This window comes from Cryptomeria japonica, chromosome 10 (genome assembly GCF_030272615.1).
Source record: "Cryptomeria japonica chromosome 10, Sugi_1.0, whole genome shotgun sequence".
In the NCBI taxonomy this organism is placed as follows: Eukaryota; Viridiplantae; Streptophyta; class Pinopsida; order Cupressales; family Cupressaceae; genus Cryptomeria; species Cryptomeria japonica.
This window is the reverse complement of record NC_081414.1, coordinates 467,839,937-467,864,452: the sequence shown is the minus strand read 5'-3', so window position 1 is coordinate 467,864,452 and position 24,516 is coordinate 467,839,937. Positions and strand designations below refer to the sequence as shown.

At 35.9% G+C, this 24,516-nt stretch overlaps 1 protein-coding gene across 1 annotated transcript in view; it reads right to left on the bottom strand.

Annotated features, from left to right (window-relative positions):
* Positions 1-18,028, bottom strand: part of LOC131063387 (phosphatidyl-N-methylethanolamine N-methyltransferase) — a 76,825-nt gene extending 58,797 nt beyond the window's left edge. Inside the window, exon 1 of the mRNA XM_057997192.2 lies at positions 17,509-18,028. Coding sequence (XP_057853175.1) covers positions 17,509-17,762 — 254 coding nt within the window. The 5' untranslated portion in view covers positions 17,763-18,028. The remainder of the gene's footprint in view (positions 1-17,508) is intronic.
* Between the last annotated feature and the right edge of the window lie 6,488 nt (positions 18,029-24,516).

Sequence of the window (24,516 nt, the reverse complement as noted above, 5' to 3'; positions counted from 1 at the left end):
AATGTTGACTCCAATGATTGCCCTAGTGGTGTATAAATGCGTTTCAGAAAGTTGTTTGTGTTACCCCGTGAGTTTGGATTAGGTCCTCTATTGGTGTTATTGTTTTGGGTATGGTTGGTGTTGTTTGTGTTGAGTTGATCTTGATTGGTGTTTGGTGCATAAGCGTTAGTGCCTGGGTTAGCACCTTTGGGATTCTTTGTAGCTTGAGGGTTACCTGATAATGCGAGCACGGGTTGTTTTGATTTTGGATCATTTGATTCAGTTCCTCCTTCATTTCCATTGTTTTTGTTTCTGGTCCAGAATCTGGATTTGTCCAAGTTGTTGTTGTTTTGGTTGTTGTAATTGGATGAACTTGTTCCTTCTTTGAAAAATTTCAACGTTCCCTTTTTGACACATGCTTCTTCTACTTGGATGCCATTCTCAATCAATTTAGCAAAAGATGGTATGCATTGGAGTTTGAGTCTGTAACTCATCTCACTATTCAAGTTGTCGATGAAAATTTCCATCTTTTCCTTTTCGGGTACATCACAAGGATATCTCGAAACCATACGCCACCATCGTTGAAGGAAGACCATGAATGTTTCATTGTTTTTCTGTTTGGTATTACAAACGTCTAACATGGTGATAGCATGTTGAATGTTAAAGGAATATTGAGTTATGAATTTGTTGACTAGTTCATCGAATGATCTGATGGGAGGTGTGATTTTGGATAACCATTCCATTGTTTGTCCTCCCAAGCTTCTTGGGAATAACCTCATCAAATAGGTATCATCATGAGCGAATTCAAGACTCATTGTGCAAAATTCTCGAACATGATCACGAGGATCACTTTTCCCATCATATTTGTCAAACTTGAGAACATCTGAGTTTGGAGGAAAAGGTACCATGTTCAATCTTCTGTCAAACGGATAAGGACAAAGTTCAATTAAGGAGTACCGTACTGTTGTACCTTGTTGCATGTCTTGCATTTGTTTTTGCAACATTTGCATTTGTTGAGTAAGAGCAATCAAAGGTGCATTGTTTTGCCGAGGGAAGAATTCTTCCCTTGCATTAATTCTAGGCTGAAATGGGGTATGGAATGGTATGTTTTGTTCGGGGATGTTTTGCTCAGGTATATTTTGTTCTTGTTGATTTTGTTCAGGAATATCCTGCTCAGGGTCACGTGCCTCTTCCTCTCGTTGTCGTTCTTGATATTCGTAATGTTGAGATCTTGTTTTAAAAATGTCCGTGTCAAAGTCTTCAAGAATTTTAACCCCTTTGCTTGTGAGCATGAGTAGGTATTTTTCCTTGTCATTTTCCATGAGTCGTTCCACAAGTTTTGAAACGAAGCGCTCTCTTGACATTCTTGAAGAAGTTCTTCAAAAAATTCGGTGTCCTCTAGATTTGGACGCTCGAAAGGATTTGATAATCTCCGATTCATGTTGGTTTCTGATTGCATTTCGCTTTGTTTGTTTCGTTGAGAGCGAGTAACGGTGGGCATCTAGTAGAAGCTCTCTGTGACAAAGGGAATGAATTCTTCTTCAATGTTTTGTTTAGGGGTTGGTGGTTCAAATCGGGGTATGTTATAAGTGATGCACTCTTCGAGAAAGAAGGCCGGATTGATCTTCCCTCCTTGATTTATGTGTTGACTGAATGCTGATTTTTGACAGAATGCCCTACTCCTCAAGGGTTCCTTGTCAAATTCTTTTGTTTTGTTTTGAAGATACAATCGTATATGATGAAGGAATGTGCGATGAGATTTGAAGAGTTGACGATTGATGTATAAAAATTTATTTCTTTTGGCAAGTTTCGAAGAACTTGGTTGCTGTTTCTTCAACTTAGTGTTATGATAAATATTCTTTCTTCTTAGAATATGAGGATTAATCATGCACAAGTGACCAATAGTTTCCTTTGATTTGTTTTGGATTTAGTTTAGCTTGTTTTGGAAACTCAAGTTTTACTTTATCAAAGTGAAGGTTTAGATGCCCCCTCACGACAAAGTGCGTCAAATGATAGGGATTACGAACTTTCCCGATATGGAAACTCGATTTGACAACTTAGAGTTTTTAAACAAGTGTGTTTTTGGGATAAAAATCCGTTTGATTTAAAGGACCTGTTTGCTACTTGTGATGATGTTTCCCGATTTTGATAGGTTAGATATGTTTATCTTGTGACTAGTTTCAGTTTTTAGGCAACTTTGCTTGATGAAAACTTGCTTTTAGAAATAGCGTTTGATACTCTGTTTTTGGTTTTCTGATTGATGAAGTTCAGGCTGATGAAGGGAAGTTTCCGAAATCGTTCTCAAAATTTTCCAAATTGACCTCTGTTTTGCCCCCTGTTTTCTGGTTTTGACTACGCACTGAAACAGATACGCAATGCGCTATGAAAACTTCTCTATGCGCTAGAGAAAAGACTCTACGCGCTACGCTACCCCATGATACGCGCTAACTAGCTAATTTTGTTCAGCTTTGGTTCAGCTTTGGTTTAAAAGGCCATGCGCTAATATGGGCCTCCTATGCACTAACAGTTAAACCCTATGCGCTAAACTGCTTTCAAGACGCGCTAACTGTTACTGCTTGTTTTTAGATCCGGGTGAAGCGCTACTGTTAAGACTTGACGCGCTAAAGAGAAGGTTTAATGCGCTAAAAGATGATTCCTATGCACTAAGAAGTTGCTCTTACGTGCTAAACTACCCTGAAATATTTTGACTTGGTTGTTTTCCTGCAATTTTGGAATTTTGCCTTGAGTTTTTAGCACTGATAGATGATTTTCTGAAATAACGAATGAAAGCACGGCACCAAAGAGACAACCATTTTACTTAATCTAAACAATAAGTGTATGTTCTGCGAGGATGTGTTCAAATCTCCAATGTTTCAACAGGTTTAGATACAACATGCACTTCAATCAGACTTTTTTTTCAAGGGTCATAAGCAATATCATAGCCCACTAGTCTCAATACTCCGTCAACTCAAACAACCTTGTCACCCCCTAGGGGGTGCCCGTTTTTTTGCCTTTTGCCAGAAATTAACTCAAGGTGAATTGCTTCACAGTTGAGTAGTTATCTTGGGAGATATATGGTGAGCGATCTTGGGGGCGGATTCTTCCCCACCCTTGCACTATCATATTGCAAATGTCTGGTTACTAACTCGGCTCAAAGTTTCTATACTAAGGTTCATAATCAAGCTTCATGTTCGGCCGTCAGTGATAAACTCCCTCAAGCGGCTTCCCAACCTTTAAAACAAAGGCTTTACGTATCTCAAGGATACTGGGGGAAAGCTAATCGCTGCGCGTAACTGTTGAAAAGGACTTTCGTCACTTTCCACTTTTGATTATAGTGGGTTGGAACACTTGGCTTCAAAGTTGTTTCCCACTTAGGTCGTTCCCTTCACACCGGCCAAAAATGGATTTAAGAGTTTTTCAACCCCTCGGGAAGGCAGGCCTGCTAAAGGATTTATTGCTTGAAATAAAGAAAGCTTTAAGAGTGGTTTGGCTTTTTGATCACCCAGTTAAGGGGAGAGCATATACCTTCCACTTTCGAGACAAAGCACACAAGTTCTTTTTTTAGCCCTTCAAAGCAATGATTTGTTAATCCTAGTTGGAGATGTTGCTCCATGAAAACATGGTGTTCTTTTTAACATTTTCAAGGCAATGATTTTCTAATCTGAAAAGAAGAACTTGGTCAACAAAATGAACACGATGTTTCATCAACAAAAGAAATCGAGCAAAAGGGGAAGATCTTCCCCCTTTAGTTACAAAACAAAAGATTTTTGGGACTTTGTCTGATTCTTTACTTTGCTAAAACCTAAGATGAATCATTTTATACACCAAAGGATAGTGAAGTTCTTTTTAATCCATTTGTTTGCAAAACTTTGAAAAACAAAATTGATTTGTTCCTTTTACAACCCAATGTAAAAAATTTCTCTCCTAGAAAAGCAAGGAAAAATTTGTTTTGTGGTTCTTTTTAAAGCCCAAAATAAAAGTGAGTTCAGTTTTAAGAAGAATTAAAAGAAGTTCAAATTTTAACTAACTTAACTAAGTTAGTAAAAACTTTAAACTATCTTAATGGTCCTAAATTGAGCTCCTATCTGCAAGAAATTTGTTAGAACCCTGCAAAATAACAAGTGAAATTGTTAGAAAATTGGTGGACTTCAACAAGTCTAAATTTTTCACATTCGGTTACAGTTTTTGGTTTTTGCTTCAGTCTGTGATGCGCTAAAGAACAAACTGTACGCGCTACAAGGTAATCCGGATGCGCTATCGAAAAGGCCCGACGCGCTAAACTGTGTTTTAGATGCGCTACTCTGTTTTTCTCCCGCGCCGAGACCTATAGGAAAGTATTAGTGGGGACGATGCGCTAAGGTAAAGACTACACGCGCTAGAGAATAGACCCCACGCGCTAAACAGTGCGCTGGATGCGCTAAAAGATCCACCAAATGCGCTAAGGGATGTTTCCTACGCGCTAATTCTTGTTTCCCGCGTACCTGCAAAAGTGTTTATTTTTTAAAACCGATTTGATTCGTGGGTTCGAGCCCCACGGTGGGCGTCAGAAATGTATGCGAGAAAAGCGGGGCTATAAAGCTTAAAATGTGAAAAATGAAGCTCAAAGAGGCTTGTCCACACACCCACAGGACTTCTTGGTGCAAATTATGGAGTCATGAAGAATGACTCAACTTTCCAAGGTTGGTTCCATGGTTCTCTATCTCACAAGGTCCCTCAAGCCAATGCCTTTGCTCTCAGATCACTAAGCAAAGTGGCTTAAGGATGACAAATGCAAGAACGAGGGATGTTTTATGATTGATTTAGTTATGAAAATGCATCCTATCTATGCATGATTCTACAAATGCAATAAACTAGATTATAAGATGATAAGATTAGTAGCAATACTATCCTAAAATGATACACTAGTTTATGAATTAAGCTAATGATAAAGAAAATAGTCTAAAACGCTTATTAGATTTATTCCTATAACAAAGAGAAGCTAGATGTGTTATAAAATTGAGCATAAATGAGATACTAAAGCTTGCATGGATCTTCAAAATGGAGGAATGAGAGCTCTATTTATAGTGAAAATAGGGCAATTGATGGTCAGGATTGAAAGAGTTAATCAAGGGTCAAGTTTGAAAGTTGTCAATCCATGTTTTCAATTTTCACCAATGCAATGGTGACAATTGTCAACATAAGGCTGGTTGAGAGGAGATGTAAGAAGCATTAAATGCTTGAGAAGACCTCATGGTTACCCTAGGAGGTAAGAGCTAAAGTTAAGTTAGGGTTATCCATTGGATAAAGCTTTTACCCAAAGGATAAACTCTTGTGCAAAGGTTAAAGGAATAACCATGGTCAAAGCAATAAATGCTTGATGATACCCTTGGGTTAGATGGAGGTTAAGTTAGGCAAAAAGTCTCTAACCATTCCAAAAGGGTGAGTTAACCATTAATGGTTTGGAAGACTTTGGGGACAAATTTGTAAGAGTCCTTCCAAATTTGGGGGAACTCAACAAGTTAGCTTGTTGAAGGCATAAAGGCTTTAATGCCTTTGGAAGACTTTCCTCCAAATTTGAGAAGTGACATCCTCAAATTTAGGGAAAGTGGATAATTGAAAGGTTTAGGCTAATTGATTAGGATTAGATAGGTTCTAGAAGAATTTAGGAAGGGGATTAGGAGGCAAGTGGGAGATGTAGGAAAATGCAAGTGGGTGAGGGAAAATAGAATTAATTAAAATAAATTGCTTTATTTCAATTTGGTTGCAAGTTGGGGATTTAAATAAATTAGATTTATTTAATTGGGGTAAACTATTTAATTAAATGTGAATTTAATTAAAAGTAGAGAGAAGGGTTTTAATTAAATAAAATGATTTATTCAATTAAATGATGCAAAAAGGGCTTAAGTGAATTTAACTAAATAAATTGAATAATTTACTTAATTAAATAGAGGAATGAGAATAAAATGAACATTAAATATTCTTTAGGAATATGGTCATTTTTATACGTCTACAAGGCTAATTCGAGAAAATAAGCTGTTGAAAAATAAGATGAAGATTAGGGTTTTGGGTGACAATTAGAGAGATAAAGGGATTCAAATTGGAACAGGACATTAGCACAGACGCACTGGTGTCTTAAAGAGAGCAACAATGCAAACAAAGGGGAATAGCATGTTTGCAATAGAAGTGATCTTGTTTCAGTTTGGCCAATCTTTGAGGGATTTCAAGCTTAGAAACGTCAAAATGAGGCCTAATTATGTGGCAAACACTAAAATGAATGCAAAACATGGAGGGAAGTGTAAATTTATGCACTTCTCAATTGTACAGTTACTTCTCATTACATTCATCAAAACTACATTTGCTTCCCCACTTCCCCTCACTCAAACTTCTAACCAAACACTCTATTGTATTCCATTTTCTTCACAAGGTTTCACAGAATCTCACGAATAGATTCTAAATCGACTTCCATCTTTGTGCATCCATCCTACACTTTTGCCCTATTTTTCATAACTCTATCTCCACTCCCTCCCACTTTCAACCCAAGTCAGCAAGCAATCCAACTATTTGTTTTACTTGTATGTGGGTAGAAACACAACACTATTACTGAGGAAAAAAAATAATAGAAGTGAATAGCCACCCTTTGGGAATTGCTAAGCCAAAGCTCTTGGCTCATTTTAAAATTTTTAATACATGTAGGGGGAGTTGTGTCAATGTTTTCAAAACCCGATGACCAAAAATGACTCATATACATTATAATACTTTTGTCATCTTCGTCAGCCTTGAAAAATATAAACCCAAAAATATTCAGCTATGTTGATCAAGTTGCTACTCAAAGACAAAAGGTTACTTCCAACCTCAAAAATTTTAGATTTAAGTAGATAGAAGCTAAATGAATCAAGGACTTGCTCCTCTATTGTTGACCAAAATTTGACTATTGTTTTAATCTACCATGTAGAAAATAAGATAAAGAATTGATACAAATGCTACAAAGTTTAGAAGTGAACAAAATGTGTGGAAATTACAATGTCTTTTTGCAAATAGGTCTTCCATCCCCGACGGGACCCAACCAAAGGACTATTAATGGGTAAGGCTTCCAAGCATTGTTAGACCAATGGATAGATAATGACTATGCATTCAGAAAATAGCCTCCAACCCTAATTGCCCTCAATATAATTGATGTTCAGAAGCATTTGGTAGAACTTCAAGTATGGACACACCAAACCATAGCCCTAATTCAAGGCTTTCCATATTTAGAATTATTAAAGATTCATTCAGATCTTGTGCAGATCCAACAACCCACCAGCAATGTTTGGGTTCATTTACAGAGCACATTGCTCCCAATAACCAAAAAAAATCCCATAGACACACCTGGTTCACACTTTTTCTCTCTTCTAGTTCTCCATTCTTTGATGTTTATTCATTCTAATTGACTTTGAGCCCAACAAGTTAGGCTTCTAGTATATTTTCCCTTCCTAATATAAATTTATTGAGTTGCCACAAATGTAGCCTAGAAGTACTACATATAATTTTGGCTAGGTACAATTGCACCTACCAATTGAATAAGCCTTTGTGTGTTAAAAAGCATTATACGCTTCTTGTAATGGGCTGCCTATCATTAATCAAAGATAAATCTCACAATCCGAAGCATTCTAGAGTAAGTCAAGGTCCTGTTGACGTGTTTTTTATGACTACGTCGAACACAAAATAAAGTTGCCTTACGATCACTTCACTCTCTCTTGATCAAAGTGTGATTGCATGCTAAGATTGCAAGAAGTTCAAACAATCGACTCCAAGGTTCCTTTATGCTACAGACGTGACTCAGTTGGCTGATGTGATTGCTGGTAATCCAAGGGGCCTTACGTTTGCATCATTCTTTCACTTCTTTGTTGTGGCTGGAACTCCATCATCGGATATGACAATTATGCGATGCTACTGCTTCGAACGGACTAAAATGAACTGAAAATAGAGGGGAAAAGGGTTTAGAAGGATCTAAATCTACTCCTAAGGGCAGTGATATCAACAGTTAATGCTTCGGTGGACAAATTCCAAATAAACCAAGCTCTACTTTGCCAAGTTTAACTACAACTCCGCAAGAACCGGTGCAATCTTCTGAGGATGATGAAGGATTTTCATATTAAGAAGGTGCATTTGAATACCCAACACGACGCAATCCAAACGACTATTCACAATCGAACTTACACAAATTTGGTGGCTCAGGCTAACTTTACACTACAACTTACAATCAGCAAGATGCAAAAAGTATGAACCAAGGAAATTCATCAAGCACCATTACATTCTCCATTGAAACCAAAGCACTTTATCTAACAACTGAGAAAATAAAATTCTACTCTAAGTGAGGAAGGAGAAACCATGCAAGTTTTGAAAAAATAACTTAAGTGGACACCATCAGAGAACAATGTTTCACTGTTATTTTCTCAAAAAACTTATCGCAACAATTTCATACAAAGCTCCCTCCTTTACAAATGAGGGGGGTCACCCCTTTATATAGGCTTCTGGCCTTGGCTACATGCAAACCCTAATTAGGGTTTTCCCTAAAAGATTCCCCACACATGATGCAACAAGGTGGGAATCAACAATTAATAACCCATTATGCCCATATACAATTAATTCCAACCCATTACAATTGGTAACCAGAATGCATTAAATGCGCCACTCCTCACTAAATTTGCCCAAAATGCATTGAATATTCCTCTATGCAAAAATTGCCCCATCATGTCATAAATGCACCATCATCTCCACATGCGACGAGTGCATGCAAAAGGAATCTGCCATATTGCCTTAAATGTGATGGCTGCATGCAAAAGATGCTCCATTAATTCATCATGCGTTGACCTGGCTGTCACTTGGCGAGAAAGAGAGAAAACTTTATTTGGGAAGAATTTTCTTGAGATTTTGAATTTTCCTTGCCCTGGAGAAGATTTTTCATCAATTTTGCACATTTCCTATTTTTTAGGAATTTTTTCAGATTAGGGTTCCACAGTCCAAGAGAGGAATTTTGAAGCCTGAAATGGGATTTTTCAAAAATTTTCCTGAGAAGAATTTTCTCGTTCTGTTCATCTTTGATTCCTTTCGTGCCTTGGAATTTTCATCTTCAATTCATCCTAGGCGTAGAATTCATGCGATGAAGGAAATTTTTTTATTTTCTTTCTTGAGGGGATTTTTCTTTCTTCTCTATCCTTGACTTAATTTCCCCGCCTCTCTTTTCAACTTCTTCCTTGGGCGGAATTTTCATGTCTTGGAGGAATTTTATCTTGGAAGGAAAATTCCTTCCTTAGCTTCATTTGGTGCCTATTCCTTTCCTAGAGCAGATTTTCTCCATGGTGAAGGAATTTTGATGTCGAGGAAAAATTCCTCCTTAACCTCATTTTGACCTCGATTCTACTTTACCCTTGAGGAAGGAATTCCTTCATGTCTTAGCCAAATTTCACATTTTCCAAGAACTTTGCCCTGAAGGAAGGAATTTCCAACACTTAGTCAATTTTTCCACTTTCTGGAATTCTTCACCTTGGGCACATTTCCTCCTTGAGGAAGGAATTTTTTGAATTCTTGAAGTTTCCTTCCTGAACCTTGATTTTCACGTTCTGCTTCCAACCTTAGGCACATTTCGTAACTAGAGAAGAAATTTTGGAAATTTGTTCCTTGAGGAAGAAATTTTTGTGCTTTTTGAGTTCATCTTGTCTCAAGGAAGCTTTTTCATCAATTTACCACATTTCCTATTTTTTAGAATTTTCCTAAAATTTAGGGCCCAAGTTCAGGAGAGAGAGAATTCCCTCACGATTCCAAATCTGCAAAAATTTCCAGATTCTGATAAGATTTGGTGTCTAAAAATGGAAATTTTAAAAAAATTCCTGAGGGGGATTTTTGCTTTTCCTTCCTCCTTGACCTTTGGATTTTCATGCCTTAGACAAATTTTCAATTTTCCAACTTAGGCACGGAATTCACTCTTCATGGTGGAATTCATCATTTCCAAGCCTTGGAAGAATTTTCAATTTTCCTAACTGGGTATAGAATTTTGACATCCATGGATGAAATTCTTGCTCTCCATGGATACCTTTGTTTGGTGCCCTCCTGACACTTTGGGCGGTATTCTGCATTGAGGGAGGAATTCATGATTTTTCGTCTCTCCATGCATTCTTCATTTTGGCGCCTCTCCTAGGCCGAGGGTGGAATTTTGCCTTAGTCTTGGAATCTTGCACTTCTTTCATTTCTCCATGGGAATGTGAGTTTAGCGCCCTTCCTTATCTTAGGACGGAATGTTCACCTGAGGAAGGAATTTCACTTGTTTTTTGGATTCTCCATGGCTTACTGATTTTAGCACACTCCCTTGTCTCAGGGTGGAATTTTGCTAGGAGGAAGGAATTCAATGCATTTTGAACTTTCCATGACCCCTCACTTTTGGCACCTTCTTGATTTGGGCGCTGGATTGCCTGAGGGAAGGAAATTCATCTTTCTTCCTTCCCTGATGCCAGACTCCTTCATTTGGATGTCAGATTGACTTACTGAAGGATTTTATGTTGCTTTCCAGACTTGGATGATTTTTTTGAGCTTTCCACTCCAAGACTTGATGCCAACACTTAGCCATTTTTGACTAATTCTGTATACTTTTCAAACCTTCCAGATTTAGAAATAATTGTGAATGCTTGATCTTCATCACTTGCCTGAATAGTCCTATCAGAAATAATCTTTCCAACAATAGAAACTTTTCAAAATGTCAGTGTTAGACCCTAAAACAGGACACAAAATGACTTACTATAAATAGAAACTTACTAAACATAGAAAATACTAAAAATAATAAGTTTGATTTTTGGCAAAATGAAGACATTCTGGGACTCAGTAAAATCCCTAAAAAATAGGAACTTTCTAAAAATAGAAAGTTGCTCCGTTTTGGCTCAAATTTTACTAGGAGGTTCCTTGAGGGGTCCTGATTCCAATGATATGTTCAGTTTTTCCAAAACCCTAACAGAAACCCCTAAAATCTAGGACTAAAGGCAGAAACCCTAAAATTGACAAAACGAGCCCTAGACTTAGCCAAATTTGCTCAAACGAAAAGCAGACTTAATCAAAATGACCCCCAAACACTCGCAAACTGAGGAAACTGACGAGATTGCCGCGAAAAGACCCAACAACAAAAAACCAAAAGATCGAGAGGGCCTAAAAAGTAAGGGTCCCCATTTGCAATGGGGCGATGTGTGAAAACATCATAACAAGTCCTTCGTGATTTTTCCCCACCATTCATGAGCTAATGTTGTATATGTCTCAAAATTGAGAAACATTTTTAAAAACCATTTTCTTCTATACAATTCAAGGATTCTATTTGCCATTGGTCTCAGGAACTATAAGATAATCCAAGCACCAATGTATTGTACCAAAATAACAAAGCTATGCCAACTAAGCTGGGACCCACTTTGAAGACAACTTTAGACTTGGCTAGCAAGCAGAATTTTTAAAGGGGTGTTAAAGATCCTGCATTTCTGACCACCATTAAATGTATAGTTAATGATCTTTTTGCGCCATCAATCTCCAATATAAAGCTTCCCATACATAATCAAGTGAAGGCCTAAGGAAACATGATGAACAAAATGCAGATGCTAATGCCATTCTACCAGCTAGGCATCTGAAGCATGCATTGATCATCTGGAAAATAGGCGAAGGGTGATGAAATCCTTTTGTGGCCATTTTCAGGTTATCATAAGACAAAGACCTCAAAAGGTGACAAAAAAGTAAAATATTTCAAAACAATCCTTTGAAAAGGAAGAAAAGCATATTTGAGTCTTTGACCATAGTATAGGGCATAAGTAGCTATCCTACATAACTGTACAAAATTTTAATGTCACCTTGAATACTTGTAATGTAACATGATTTTGGTGCACAAGGTTCACTTTTGAAATGTATAACTATCAGTTCGAACTTTGCCGTTAGGAACTTTTTTGTAATTCTCTTAATGAAAAATGATAGTCTTGGTAGCTACCTTTTATGTTATAATTAGCCTGTGAAGCTTAATGTAACTAAATGTTTTGTGAGGCACTCAATAAAAGATTATACATTTAAGTTGGTTCTTAGCATAATATTGTGTGTGAATGTTCAATTAGTGAGCAGTGTTGAACTTCTTACCCTTTCTATTAGAAAAAATTTTGTGTTTTCAAGCTGTTGTAAGAGTTCTTTACAATATGTTACATGATTAAGTATTGCTAAAGGATCAACTATTCTGATGCATCTCCTCTTTCCTTTTATTTTAACTAGTTGCTCTCCTTTTTAACCCCACAAAGCAATTGTGTATTAAGCATTAGAATAGTGATGCAGGGGCATCCACGTGGAGGGAACCCCATCTTGAAATTTCAAACTTCCTTCACGTAGGAGTTAGATTTTGAATGAGAAGAGGAGCCCGTTAAAAACTCTAATTTTAGCAAATTTTCAAATGGTTTTGACAATAACGTATGAGCATAGATGGTGGGCATTTAAGTTTTTGTGGAATGCTTCTTTTAAAGGGGAACGTAGCATTTTTCTGAGCAGCAGTTTTTGGAGGGAGTTTTACCTGTTTTGGGGGCAGGTTTTTCTAGAAAAAAGCAAAAGAAACATCCAGATTTTGGCAAAGAGGCAGAAATTGGGAGTAGTTTTGTTTTAAGGGTGGAATAGCTCACATTAGTTAGTTTAGATAGTTTCTAATTAGAATCTCTATGTTTTCTCCTGTGCTCGTGTTCACACCTGCGTCGGTTCCTACAAATCGTGACGGGATATCTTTCGCGATTTTCGGTCTATGTTGCTTGTGATTTGGGTCTGGTTTTTTACTTGCAACAAGAGATTCCTTTGTGACATCCGCGATGGGTTTTTTAACCTCTATTTTTCGCAACGGGTTTTCATGCCATGCATTCTAGGTTTTTCATAACTTTTCCCTTACAAAATTCTGCATGGGTTTATAATTTTTTTCCCTTCAAAAATTCTAGAAGGGTTTTGCTTGATTTTTTCCACAAAAATCAAGGAGTTCTATTTCTATTTACTACTTGTGATGGCCGCGAGTAAAGTTTTTAAATAGACTAGGGGCTTTGTACGATTTTCAAGGAGAAAATCGTGGATGGGTTTTTTTATTTTTCTCCACAAAAAATCATCAAGGGTTTCGTACAATTTTCTCCTCAAAAATCATGGATGGGTTTTTTTTTGCTCCACAAAAAATCATGGAGGGTTTTCTATGATTTTCTCCTCAAAAATTGTGGATGGGTTTTCTGATTTTTCTCCACAAAAAATCATGGAGGGTTTTGCATGATTTTTTCCAAAAAAATATGGTCATTGGGTTTTCATTTTTTGCACAATATTTTCACACAAAAAATCATGGAGGGTTTTCTGATTTTTTCGACAAAAAATCATGACTAACTGTTTTATGGGTTTGTTTTTTTTTTCCAAAAAAAATCATGATAGATTTTTTGTGTGGTTTTGAGAAGCTGATCTCAATGTCTCTGGATGAAGGGAGGGATGGCTTTGTTACCCAACATCATGTTGGAAAAATTGTGGTAAACTTGGTCATATCCAGAAGTTTTGCAGAACCGAGGAGCGTCTCAATAGCAAGCTCATTTTGCAGAGCATTCTGAAGAGAAGGGGGTAGCCTTCTCTATGCATTTGTGACCAGATGGGGGCAGCTTTCTATGCATTCATGACCAAAAGACTTGCAGATTATGTCTTTTGTAGGGTAGTTAGAACGATGACCATTAAGGGAGGGTATTAAAATAATGTAATGTTTCTCTAATGGTCATCTTAGTTAGTTTAAGTAGTTTCTAAGTTTGGCTTCTGTTTACGTTTGTTTCTTTTAGAAACTTCCTAATGCAATTGCCTATTTATATAAACTCTGTTTTCATTATTGAAAATACAATTACCATTACAACACTCGCATCCATATTGGATAGCCTAGCTATAATATGACAAGAAAGTTTTGGTCAACGAACAAAGCTTGGTAAAATTTAACATTGAAAAGTATTATAATGAAATAATGTGTGATATTATGCCTATGAATGTTTGTCATGTTTTGTTAGGGAGGCCTTGGCAATTTGACAAGAAGATGGTATGAAGCAAGAACATGTTTGTTTTGCTAAAACTAAGTAGAAGTGGAGAGAGATGATTTGTTAATTCAAATTGAAGTGGAATGGAATAAGTTGTTTTTAGATAGAAAATGGTTGCAGCAGAAGGTGAGGTAAACTCAGATTTTACTATTTTCTTTGATAAGAGTGAGAATGAAGAAATAGAGAAGTTTGTTGCAGCAGTAATTCCTTTGGATAAAACTTAATTTAAAAGACAAAATGTGGAGGTAAATGAGGAGTTTTTCGATGAATCTTTGTTTAAAAATAGTGGAGATAAAAATCCCTCAATTAGTGAGTTAGATTACTTGATAGAAAATGTGGAAATTGAGCCTCTAGATTATATTACTAATGCTGTTTTGAGTGAAGAAAATCAGATTGCAACAATGATATGTCTTTCATTTTCATGAAGAAGACAAGGTGGAAGGAGTTCAACTCAGGAATCATTTTCTTTCTACCATGGGTATCTGATGCAAGGGCATCCACGTTGAGGGAACCCCATCTTGAAATTTCAAACTTCCTTCAAGTAGGAGTTAGATTTTGAATGAGTGGAGCCCATTAAAAACTCTAATTTTAGCAAATTTCCAAACGGTTCTGACAATAATGTATGAGCATAGATGGTGGGCATTTAAGTTATTTTGGGATGCTTCTTTTAGAGGGGAACGTAGCATTTTTCTGGGCAGCAGTTTTTGGAGGGAGTTTTACCTGTTTTGGGGGCAGGGTTTTCTGGAAAAATGAAAGAGGAAACCTCCGGAATTTGGCAAAGAGGGAAAATTTGGGAGTAGTTTTGTTTTAAGGGTGGAATAGCTCATATTTGTTGCAGGTGTAGAGAAGTATTGACAGCAGCAAGTTGGTTGGGACCGCATGGTTCTGGTTTCTGCAGAGTTCAATTGAAGATTCGCAGGTTGGAGGGGTAGGAATTCACAGAAGGGAAGATCGTTACATGGAGATCATTTATGTATCTCTTTTTGCTGTTGTTTTGCTATTGTAAATCAGTTTTGTAGCTGTATTTTTCAGCACATGGGATTGCATATTTATGTAATAACAGATTTCTGAGTTTAATGTATCATTTTGGTGAAGTTCAATGAGAAAAACGGAGTTTTCCAAATCAGACTTCAATTCCGTTTCATAACATTTCCTTTGCATTTGGTGTTGTTATTATAGATAGAGGGTTCGTGTATAATCCTTATTGCATCAAATAGGGGAGCCTGCCCAAGTCCAAAGGTTACTCCAAACTTAAAGCTTCTCATTTTCAGTCTTATTGTGGATGCATCAATTCCATATCTTGACGCCTACACAATACTAATGGAAGGGAAAAAAAAACTCTGTGAAATTCAACAAAGCCACATTGAATTGGAAGATACATTTAGATGACTTGACATAGCAACTTCATTATATATTCACTGATATAGACCAAATCATGCTCAATCTAATGTAGCTCTTGATTATATTTAAAAAACTATATTAGTTTATTTTAAATTTTAAACTACCGTGTCTATATATATGTGAATGAATGTATGTATATATATAGGTGTATGGATGTATGCATGTGCATATATACATATATACACATACACGCATGTATGTATATGTATATGTGTGTATGCATATACATATATGTATGTATATATGTAAATGTATGTATACATATATATTTATGTATGTATATGTATATGTGTATGCATATACATATATGTATGTATATATGTAAATGTATGTATACATATATATTTATGTATGTATATATTTATATATGTATATTTATACATATGTGTACATGCATATACATGTATTTATGTATGTAATGTAGATATATATATGTATACATGTGTGTGTATCTATATCTACATATATAAACACACATGTATGTGCATGTGTAACAGTGTATGTATATATGTATATATGCATATACACACACATCTATATCCGATTCTGAAGTGATTTTTATAAAATAAATTATACGAATAAAATATGAAATTGGTCTGGCTTAAATTAAAACAATAAATTTTACATCAGGAAATGAAAACCTTTCCCCATATAATCTCTTTCCTTCCCCACTTTCTCAAGTTTTGATTTGCTAATGCCAATGAAGTGCTAATTGACGACATATATGAGCATTTTCAGCTATGCCTAATGCTAGGTTGTCTCTAATCAAACACAGAAAATAAAGCCAACTTGCTATCTAAAAAGAATCGAATGAGCATCTACAATCACTGAAAATTAATCTACAGATCCTATACTAAGTCAGTCAGTTTTGCACTGGATGCTGCCTTGGATTGAATAAGCTTCAAAACTGTGTGTGTTGAGTGAAAAGTACAAAGCAGTTTCTTCCTAAGTCTCTCCTTGGGGAACTTTTGAACAAAACAATTCAGATAATGTTGAACAAGCTAACTAAATACTAAGTTAAATTGATGAAATCTAAAACAGAAGTACCATGATAACATTGACGGTCACTCTGCTTCACAAAGTTAGTCGTGCTGTTAGACTATAAAGCAATTAAATTATGAAAGAACAACAGACCAAGCAAATGAAGCAAATGATATTGTAACATAAAGCAACAAAATTATGAAAGTATAATCGAACAATAAAAGTCACAGGAACCCACACTGCCAAAAAAAATCATCAATCATGGACTTTTAACTTATGTTATCAGGTTATACCAGAATCGAGTTTGTACTGGTTATTGACATCGGTCTGGGTACAGCACGAGTTTACCCAGGTACTTACCTCGGCATGTGGAAATGCCCCAAGAATCTACCCACGGGCCCCAAGCAAGACCCAAGGTGAACAGGGTGAACCCAGAAGAACCCATGGCAAAAAGCTAAAAAATAGAAACCCAATCTAACCCTAAAAAGTAACTTCTACGTGACTAACAAAACATAAAATTAAAGCAAAACAACACTCCTCACTTACCTGGAATTCCATTTCTGCTCATTGCTCAAGGCTGTAAGATTTTTGTATTTGACATTAAATTATCAGATACAGAGTGGGGGAGAGAGACTCTGACTCCTACCCACCCAACCAGGCAAATTGTCACACACAAACTAATACCCATCGACCCAGGGCGAACTGTCAACTTGGCTTTTAACAACAAAAAAAACTTGTCATTTCTACTCTTTCAAACATAAAATAAAAAGAAAAGTGTTTGCATGCCTTGCATACTCGAGGTTTCCATAGTCCAAGTTGGATATACATAATACGAAAATGCATATGATTACATGAATTGTCCCGTCCTTTACTATAGTTGCAATAAAGATATGATATTATAGCTTTGAGTGCACTACACAAAATTATGAAAAACAAGTTGAAATGAAGATTTTATGAAAATATCCCTTGTACATACCCTATGGCGTCAGCATCTATTACTACTTTAGCCATCTGAATTAAACCACCATTAATGGATGCAAAGCTGGGCCAGTTGCTTAGTTCGACCTAATCGCCTCAATTTAATTAATAAGATAAGAAGACTTACTTGAAGTTAAGATATTGGCCGCTAATAATCAAGAGAATGGAGTAGAATGGCGGCCAGCGAAGATTTGAGACTGAAAGCACGGCTAAAATCTGTATGAGCTTGAGTACATGGGAGATTTGGGCCATGCGATGAGATGGATCGATAGTGCTACCGCAGCATTGAACCCATCGTTTCGGATACATCCACAGAAAATAGTAAAACGAAAAGGGAAGTATTATGGCAATGTACACTGCAACGCTATGCAGATTTGTCATCCTCCTCCCTTCTCTTTATGTACAGAGGACGCAACGAGAAAACTTTAGCAGCGCCACCCAAAGTTAAACGTCCTTCGAAATTTGGAAGGCGTTTAGGTAAAATCGGAAGAATAACAGTCTAGGATAAAATGTTCGGCTTCATTAAGTTATCAAAATAAATGTATACAATTTGGTTCTGTTGTTGAATCTTGGTAACGAGCTGTTTTATGTGCTGTTTAATTGGCGTTCAGTGTAGCTGTTATACTGTTGTTCTCTGTAATTTTTAGCTTATCCCGCCCTACCCCGGCACTCCCCAAAAAAAAAAAATTTAAAATTTTTTAAAATATTAAATTAAATAATAGTTTTTCTTTGGATTTTCATTCACAAAGTCATGTCATTGTGGAAGCATGGCCCTTATAGGCTGAAACCTATATGAATTACAAGTCTTGGAACAAAATAATTTTTTTGGCTAAGAGTTTAGGCTTGAGGATATGAGAGCACAAGTCTTAGGCTGAAACCTCTATGAAGTACAAGATTTGAGCCAAAACAATCTCTTTGGCTAAGAGCCAAGGATTGAGGAGTATCCATTATGCCAAATGCATCTAAGAGATGTTTCGACCCTTATGATGTAAGATTTGATCCTTGGCTCATTAAGAACCATTCAACTTCACAAACCCAGGGCCCATTGATAGTATTTAACTTTAATTTTGATGAAGAATTGATTATGATATGTATTATGTTAGAAATTTAAAATTTATTAGACTATTATTTTAGGATTGATAAAATTTACATTTGATGTTTTGGTTTTGTTTTTTTTTGTAAAATTAAGCATAGATTTAATTTCATTGATCTAAATGTTGGAAATAGAACTATCTTAATGTTTGGAATTTATGATTGAAAAGTGATAATGTTAATATATATTTAGAACTTCATTAAGCTAGGATTGTTTTCTTTGGTCAAACTTATTAAGTTAATGGCACAAATCAAATGTTTGAAGATAACAAGCAATTTCATGTAATTTGTCTAAAGTGTTGATGCACTATTAATGTCGCATGAGAATTCTTTGATGCTCATGGATAGTTTTCAAGATTCCTCTTGAGTTCTACATTATATGTGTGTAGCGTCGTAAATTGTAACCGGTCCAATTTACACCTCATGTTTGTGCTCCTACTTTAGCATGTCCCATCCCCAACCCCTCTCTAGATCCGATTTGACACCATTCTCCAACTTTGATGTCATTAACACCCTTTGGTGGGTTCTATCATGGGATACCCTCCCCCCTAGCTGGTTATTTTGGTCCTATTTGTAGAAGGACCAAGGTGTGGGATGCCCTGGTCTGGACTAGGGTGCCCCAACACACATTGGTCCTTCTCAAAATGGTTTCAATTTGAAATGGGGCAGGTGTTATATTTCCCCGATAGCGTTTGATTCCAAGGGCTGCACATGACCACTGGAGGTCGGCCTAATCGGTAATTTACCTAGGGAACACTATATAAAGGCATCCTATCAATTCATTTTGGCATATATTACATACCTAAAGTATTCATGCATCTGAGAAGCATTCATCATCAAGCCTTTTCAGAGATTTAAGACTGCATATTCATCCTTAAAGCATTATGGAGAAAATTACATCAATCCTCATGCAAACATGTGTGTGTGATTAGGCTTTTTCATGTCCATGTGTTTGTCATGCCATTACATTCAACATTTGTGATTACATTCAAAGAGCATTGCATCGTCATCAACAATTGTAGATTTGAAGTATTCCTTAACATTTATTTTAGTATTTTCATTATTTTATTCAAGGTCAATTCCTAAATCGGGGTTTGACTTAAGCAAACCCCTATCCACAACATCTCTCCTTCTCTTTCTGTGTGCAAGAAATAGGCTCAAGAGTTGTACTTGGGAATTTCGATAAGTCAATGGTGATGAATAGGTCATCTTTCGATGAAGAAAAAATTGGAGGACTAGAGCAGATTTGTGCTACCTGGTCTTGAAAAATCAGGTTGAACTTCCGGGAATAGGTTCTAAACATCTTCTTTTGCCTAGATCTTTGTGGGACAACTGTAGCTTACTGTTTCTACCAGTTTACTTCAATTATCCATGGTTTTTCCCTAATTTCACAATTTCCAATCCATTTCAACCTAGAAAGAGGGAACCAAATCCTAACCAGTGAATCTAATCGAAATTTCAGCCCTTTCCTTATTTTGATTGAAGCTAGATCTATTAGGTTCACCCCTCTTTCAATGTATTGGCTAATTTGATTAATTAGTGGTATTATCCTACTTGGTGAACCCCTAGTTCCAAATTACACTGTTACATTTTGTTGAACTTGACTCCTTTCATGCTTAATTCTGATTGGTTGTCTCAAATTTGGTTTGTATGCATTTTAGCTTTCAAATTTCTCACTCATAGATCATGAAAACATAAATCTAGTGGTTAATTTCATAAAAATCTTAATTTATTACTCTAAAATTGACTTGTGGGTTGTATAATTTTTCAATTACATTTTTTGATCTAATTGTTATGACATTTATGTTTAGATTTAGATGCATTCAATCAATGTTTATGTACTGGCATTAGTGAAAAAATCATGAATATTGCATGTTATTATCTCTTTTTATCATGCATTTTGCATATGTTCTCATTTGAAAAAGCATATTGTTGATTTCATTTAGCTAGTCATATGATGCACTTATTTCATAGATGTGATAATGGATTAGCCTCCCTTGTTTCACTGTATCCCTCTCCTAAGGATCCACCTACCCACGAGAACATTTTAGTGCCAAAATAAATCATTAACACTTCCTCAAAACTCTCCCTTCTAAGGATGAAGTTTTGAGGAATGATGTTGATCTTTCTCCTAAAACGTGCTTCTCCCGTAAGGATATCCTAGAGGAAAGAGGATGATGTCATAAACACCTTCCTTAATGTTACCTTACCTTCCATACATGGTACCTCTCCTAGAGAAAAAATACTAATGGACATTGATTTATCCTCTCCCAAATTTGGTCCTACCAATGAGGGCACATTGGTGCAAAAGGAGGTTATGAACACTTCTTTCAAAAATCTTCCTTCTAAGGATGAAGCTTTGAAGAATAATGTTCATATTTCTCCTAATATGTACCTCCCCCGTGAGGATAATTTGGTGCAAGTGGATGATATTTTCACTACCTTTCTTAGTGATACCATACCCTCTTTTCATTTCAATGAATTTCCCACTAGAGATGAAGAATTAAGAGTTATGTTTTTACTTCTCCAAAGCTTGTCTTACCCATAAAGATATCTTGGACTAAGAAGATGAAATCATTTGCAATTTCCTTGATGCTCTCACTCCTAAAGATGTATCCTTGGATAGTAAACAACCTAATCAAGTCAATACCATTCATGTTTATAGTTATGAGAAGCCTAAGCCCAAAAAACCTCCCAATATCCTAAAAGTTGAAAAATACATATGCGAAAGAGGTGATATGGAAAGGCAACTAGAACAAAAATATGGTTTTGAAATACATCACACATTTAATGCTTGTGCCAAAAAGAAATATCTCAATGTTCTTCTCACTTCCCTTCTCCTCCTCATCCTAAGAAGCATTTTGATAAGGAACCTAATCTATCTTGTTGAGAAACTCCGTGAACTTTTAGCCAAGATTTCCCTTTGGGACTTGATTCAAACTTTACCTCTGTACCATAAGATGATCCAAGAAGCCTTACAAAGGGTGGTTCCTCATCCTCCTTCTAAACCAAATGATATTACATTCTCAAAAGATGAATTTCCTTCTATAGAGGTTAAATATAGACACGATCCCCTGATGATTACTCCTCGCATTTATAAACGAAACATAAGAGGTACTTTAATTGATAATGGGTCAACACTTAACATTTGTTGTGTTGAGTTATTGGACAAGATAAATTGAGATTATTCTTCTAGTCAACCTAATACTCTTTGTGTTTGTAGCTTTAATAATGTTCCTAGAGAGTCACTTGGTATAGTCATATTACCTATTAAAGTAGGAGTTTACCTACTCTATTCATATCATGCCCAACCATCTTAATTATAACCTTCTTCTAGATAGACCATGGATTCATGCTATGAAAGCAGTTCCTTCTACCCTTCATTGTACAATCAAATTCATATGTAACAATGAACTTCAAAAATAATGGTTGATCCTAATCCTTATAATCTCATTTATGATGAAGTGGGATGCATTTCTCCTTTTAATATTATGATTCCTTCAACAACATAATCTTCTATCGATGATGCTTCCTTGGCAAGGAATTGGGGTACATTGTAGTTTACACCTTCCTTCAATGGGTATTGTAGACACCTAAAAATGGTCAACGCTTGCGGAGTCGTACTTTAACATTTGCGCATTGCCTTATTTTAGGGTTTTTGCGTCGCATTAACATTTCCTCTATGTTGCGTACTTGGTCTTTATCATTTGTGAGCATCGAGTCCTTCTTCTGCATTCTTCATTTATCTCGCTCTCGAATTTGGTCTTGTCGACAACAATCTTCAGTCATGATTTTGGTCAATCTTATCCTATCGCATCAATGTGTGTATTCATTTGTCATCATTTTGGACATCGTCAATCCTAATTAGGGTTTTGTCCTCTTATCAATCTTGTCATCATGTGATTGATTTGTCATCGATTGTTGTCATTTTCAATCTTATTATCTTGCGATCAATTTGTCATCGATCCTTGTCTTTTGATCAATTTGTCATCAATCTTGTCGTCTTATGATCGATTTGTCATCGATCATTGACATTTTCAATCTTGTCATTTTGCGATCGATTCATCATCGATCCTTATCCTCATCAATTGGCGCATTTATCAATCAAATTGTTTGTCAACATTAGTCTTTTATCAAGTCAGAATCATGATCAAATCGAATCGATAATCAATTATCCTTTGTCAAGACCTAATTGTCATCTAATTCATCTTTTAGGGTTTCATGATTTTATTCATTTAACCCTGTTTGTCATTTCTCCCTCTAGGTTAAATAATTTATTTATTTATCCTAGGTCTTCGTGTCACAATTAAATGTTTAATTTAATTGGCTAACTAATTATTCCTCTTTTTGTGAATTAATTAATAAATGACAAATTATTAATTGATTTACCTAATTTCTCCTAATTCCTAATTTCCTAATTTTTCATCAATTTCTAAATTCCCTCTTTGTGAATTAATTAATAAATGAAAAATTATTAATTAATTCACTAAATTCCTAATTTCCCAATTTTTCATCAATTTCTAAATTCCTTCTCTGTCAATTAATTAATAAATGAAAAATTATTAATTAATTCACTAAATTCCTATTTTCCAATTTTCTAATTTTCCTAATTTCTAATTCAATTTCCTCCTATTTTTCTCCTAATTTCATGGGAATGACATTTCAATTTGTCATAATTTGTCATAATTGACAATCAATCAATTTTGACATAGAAAGTTGTCATAATTTGTCATAATTGGCAATCAATCAATTTTGACATAGAAATTTGTCATAATTTTGTCATAATTGACAATCAATCAATCTTGCATAGAAAGTGCAAATTTGTCATAAATTGTCATAATTGACATTCTTGATTTGCAATTTCCATTTGAATCTAATTCATGCTAATCTTGTCATCTCTCGAATTTGTCTATAAATTGGATGATTTTCTTCAATCCCAAGCTAATCACTTTGTCGAATCAATCACGCTTCGAGTACTCTTGCGCTACAATCTTGTCTACTTGCTTCATCTCATGTGTATGCACTTGTAGGTGAGATCCATAACAAAGCTATTTGAAGGAGAAAGGAGGACAATGGGGCCACATGAAGGAGACATTCAGATCTGCATTTGGTTTGCTTAGTTTTTAATCTTGAATGTTTTGCTTTCATGTCTCTATTGGATGTAATTAGGATTGATCATTGCATTTGAGCTTTTGTGATTGAGCGATGACAAATGTTTATATTTGCTTTGATGATTTCTAGATTCCTATCTACATTAATTGGTGAACCCGACGTGAACTAACCCCCTAATCATGCTTTTGAGTGCTTTTGAGTTGATTTGCAGGTAAAAAACCCAAGAAACAGGGTAATGCAGGGTTTTCTGGGAACTTCTACGCCTGTGTCAAGCATTATGCGCCTGTGTCAAGGACAATCTGCACATGTGTCAAGCATTTTGCGCCTGTGTCAAGCATTCTGCGCCTGTGTAGGGCCAGAAACAAAGGTAAAAGGCAGTGTTTTTCACTTGCAAATTGTTTTGTTTTGCATTCTGTTTCTGCTTTTTTGGTTTTTTGGTACTGATTCTCTGTGCAGCACCTTGGCATACGCATGGCAAAGACAACAAATGAAACTACTAACACGTTTTATGCAGGTTCAATAGTCAAAGACTAAACATATCAAACTTCTGACTTGGGTTTTACAGGTTGCCTTGGACTACAACTAAACTTTGTGTTTGTAATTAATATTTAGGCACCTAGTATGATTTCTAAATAGGATGGAATGAATGTATGTTTGCTTTGATTGTTGAGTTTGACATTGGAGTAGGAGAGTATGCTCTCATCCTTCTTAGGGTGATCAGAAATCCAGATCTTCGATACCATGCTCATGTTTTTGATTGTGTGTCACCTTTAGAGGGCTTGCCTTCCCGACCATTTGCTTTTGCAAGCAAGTTACAATCATGAGAAGGGAACAACCCAAAGTGAGTACGGCTAGAATACCTTGGCATTCTAACTCACTATAAACAAATACCTGATAGGCGAAAGCTTTGAAGGAAGGGTTACGTGGGAAT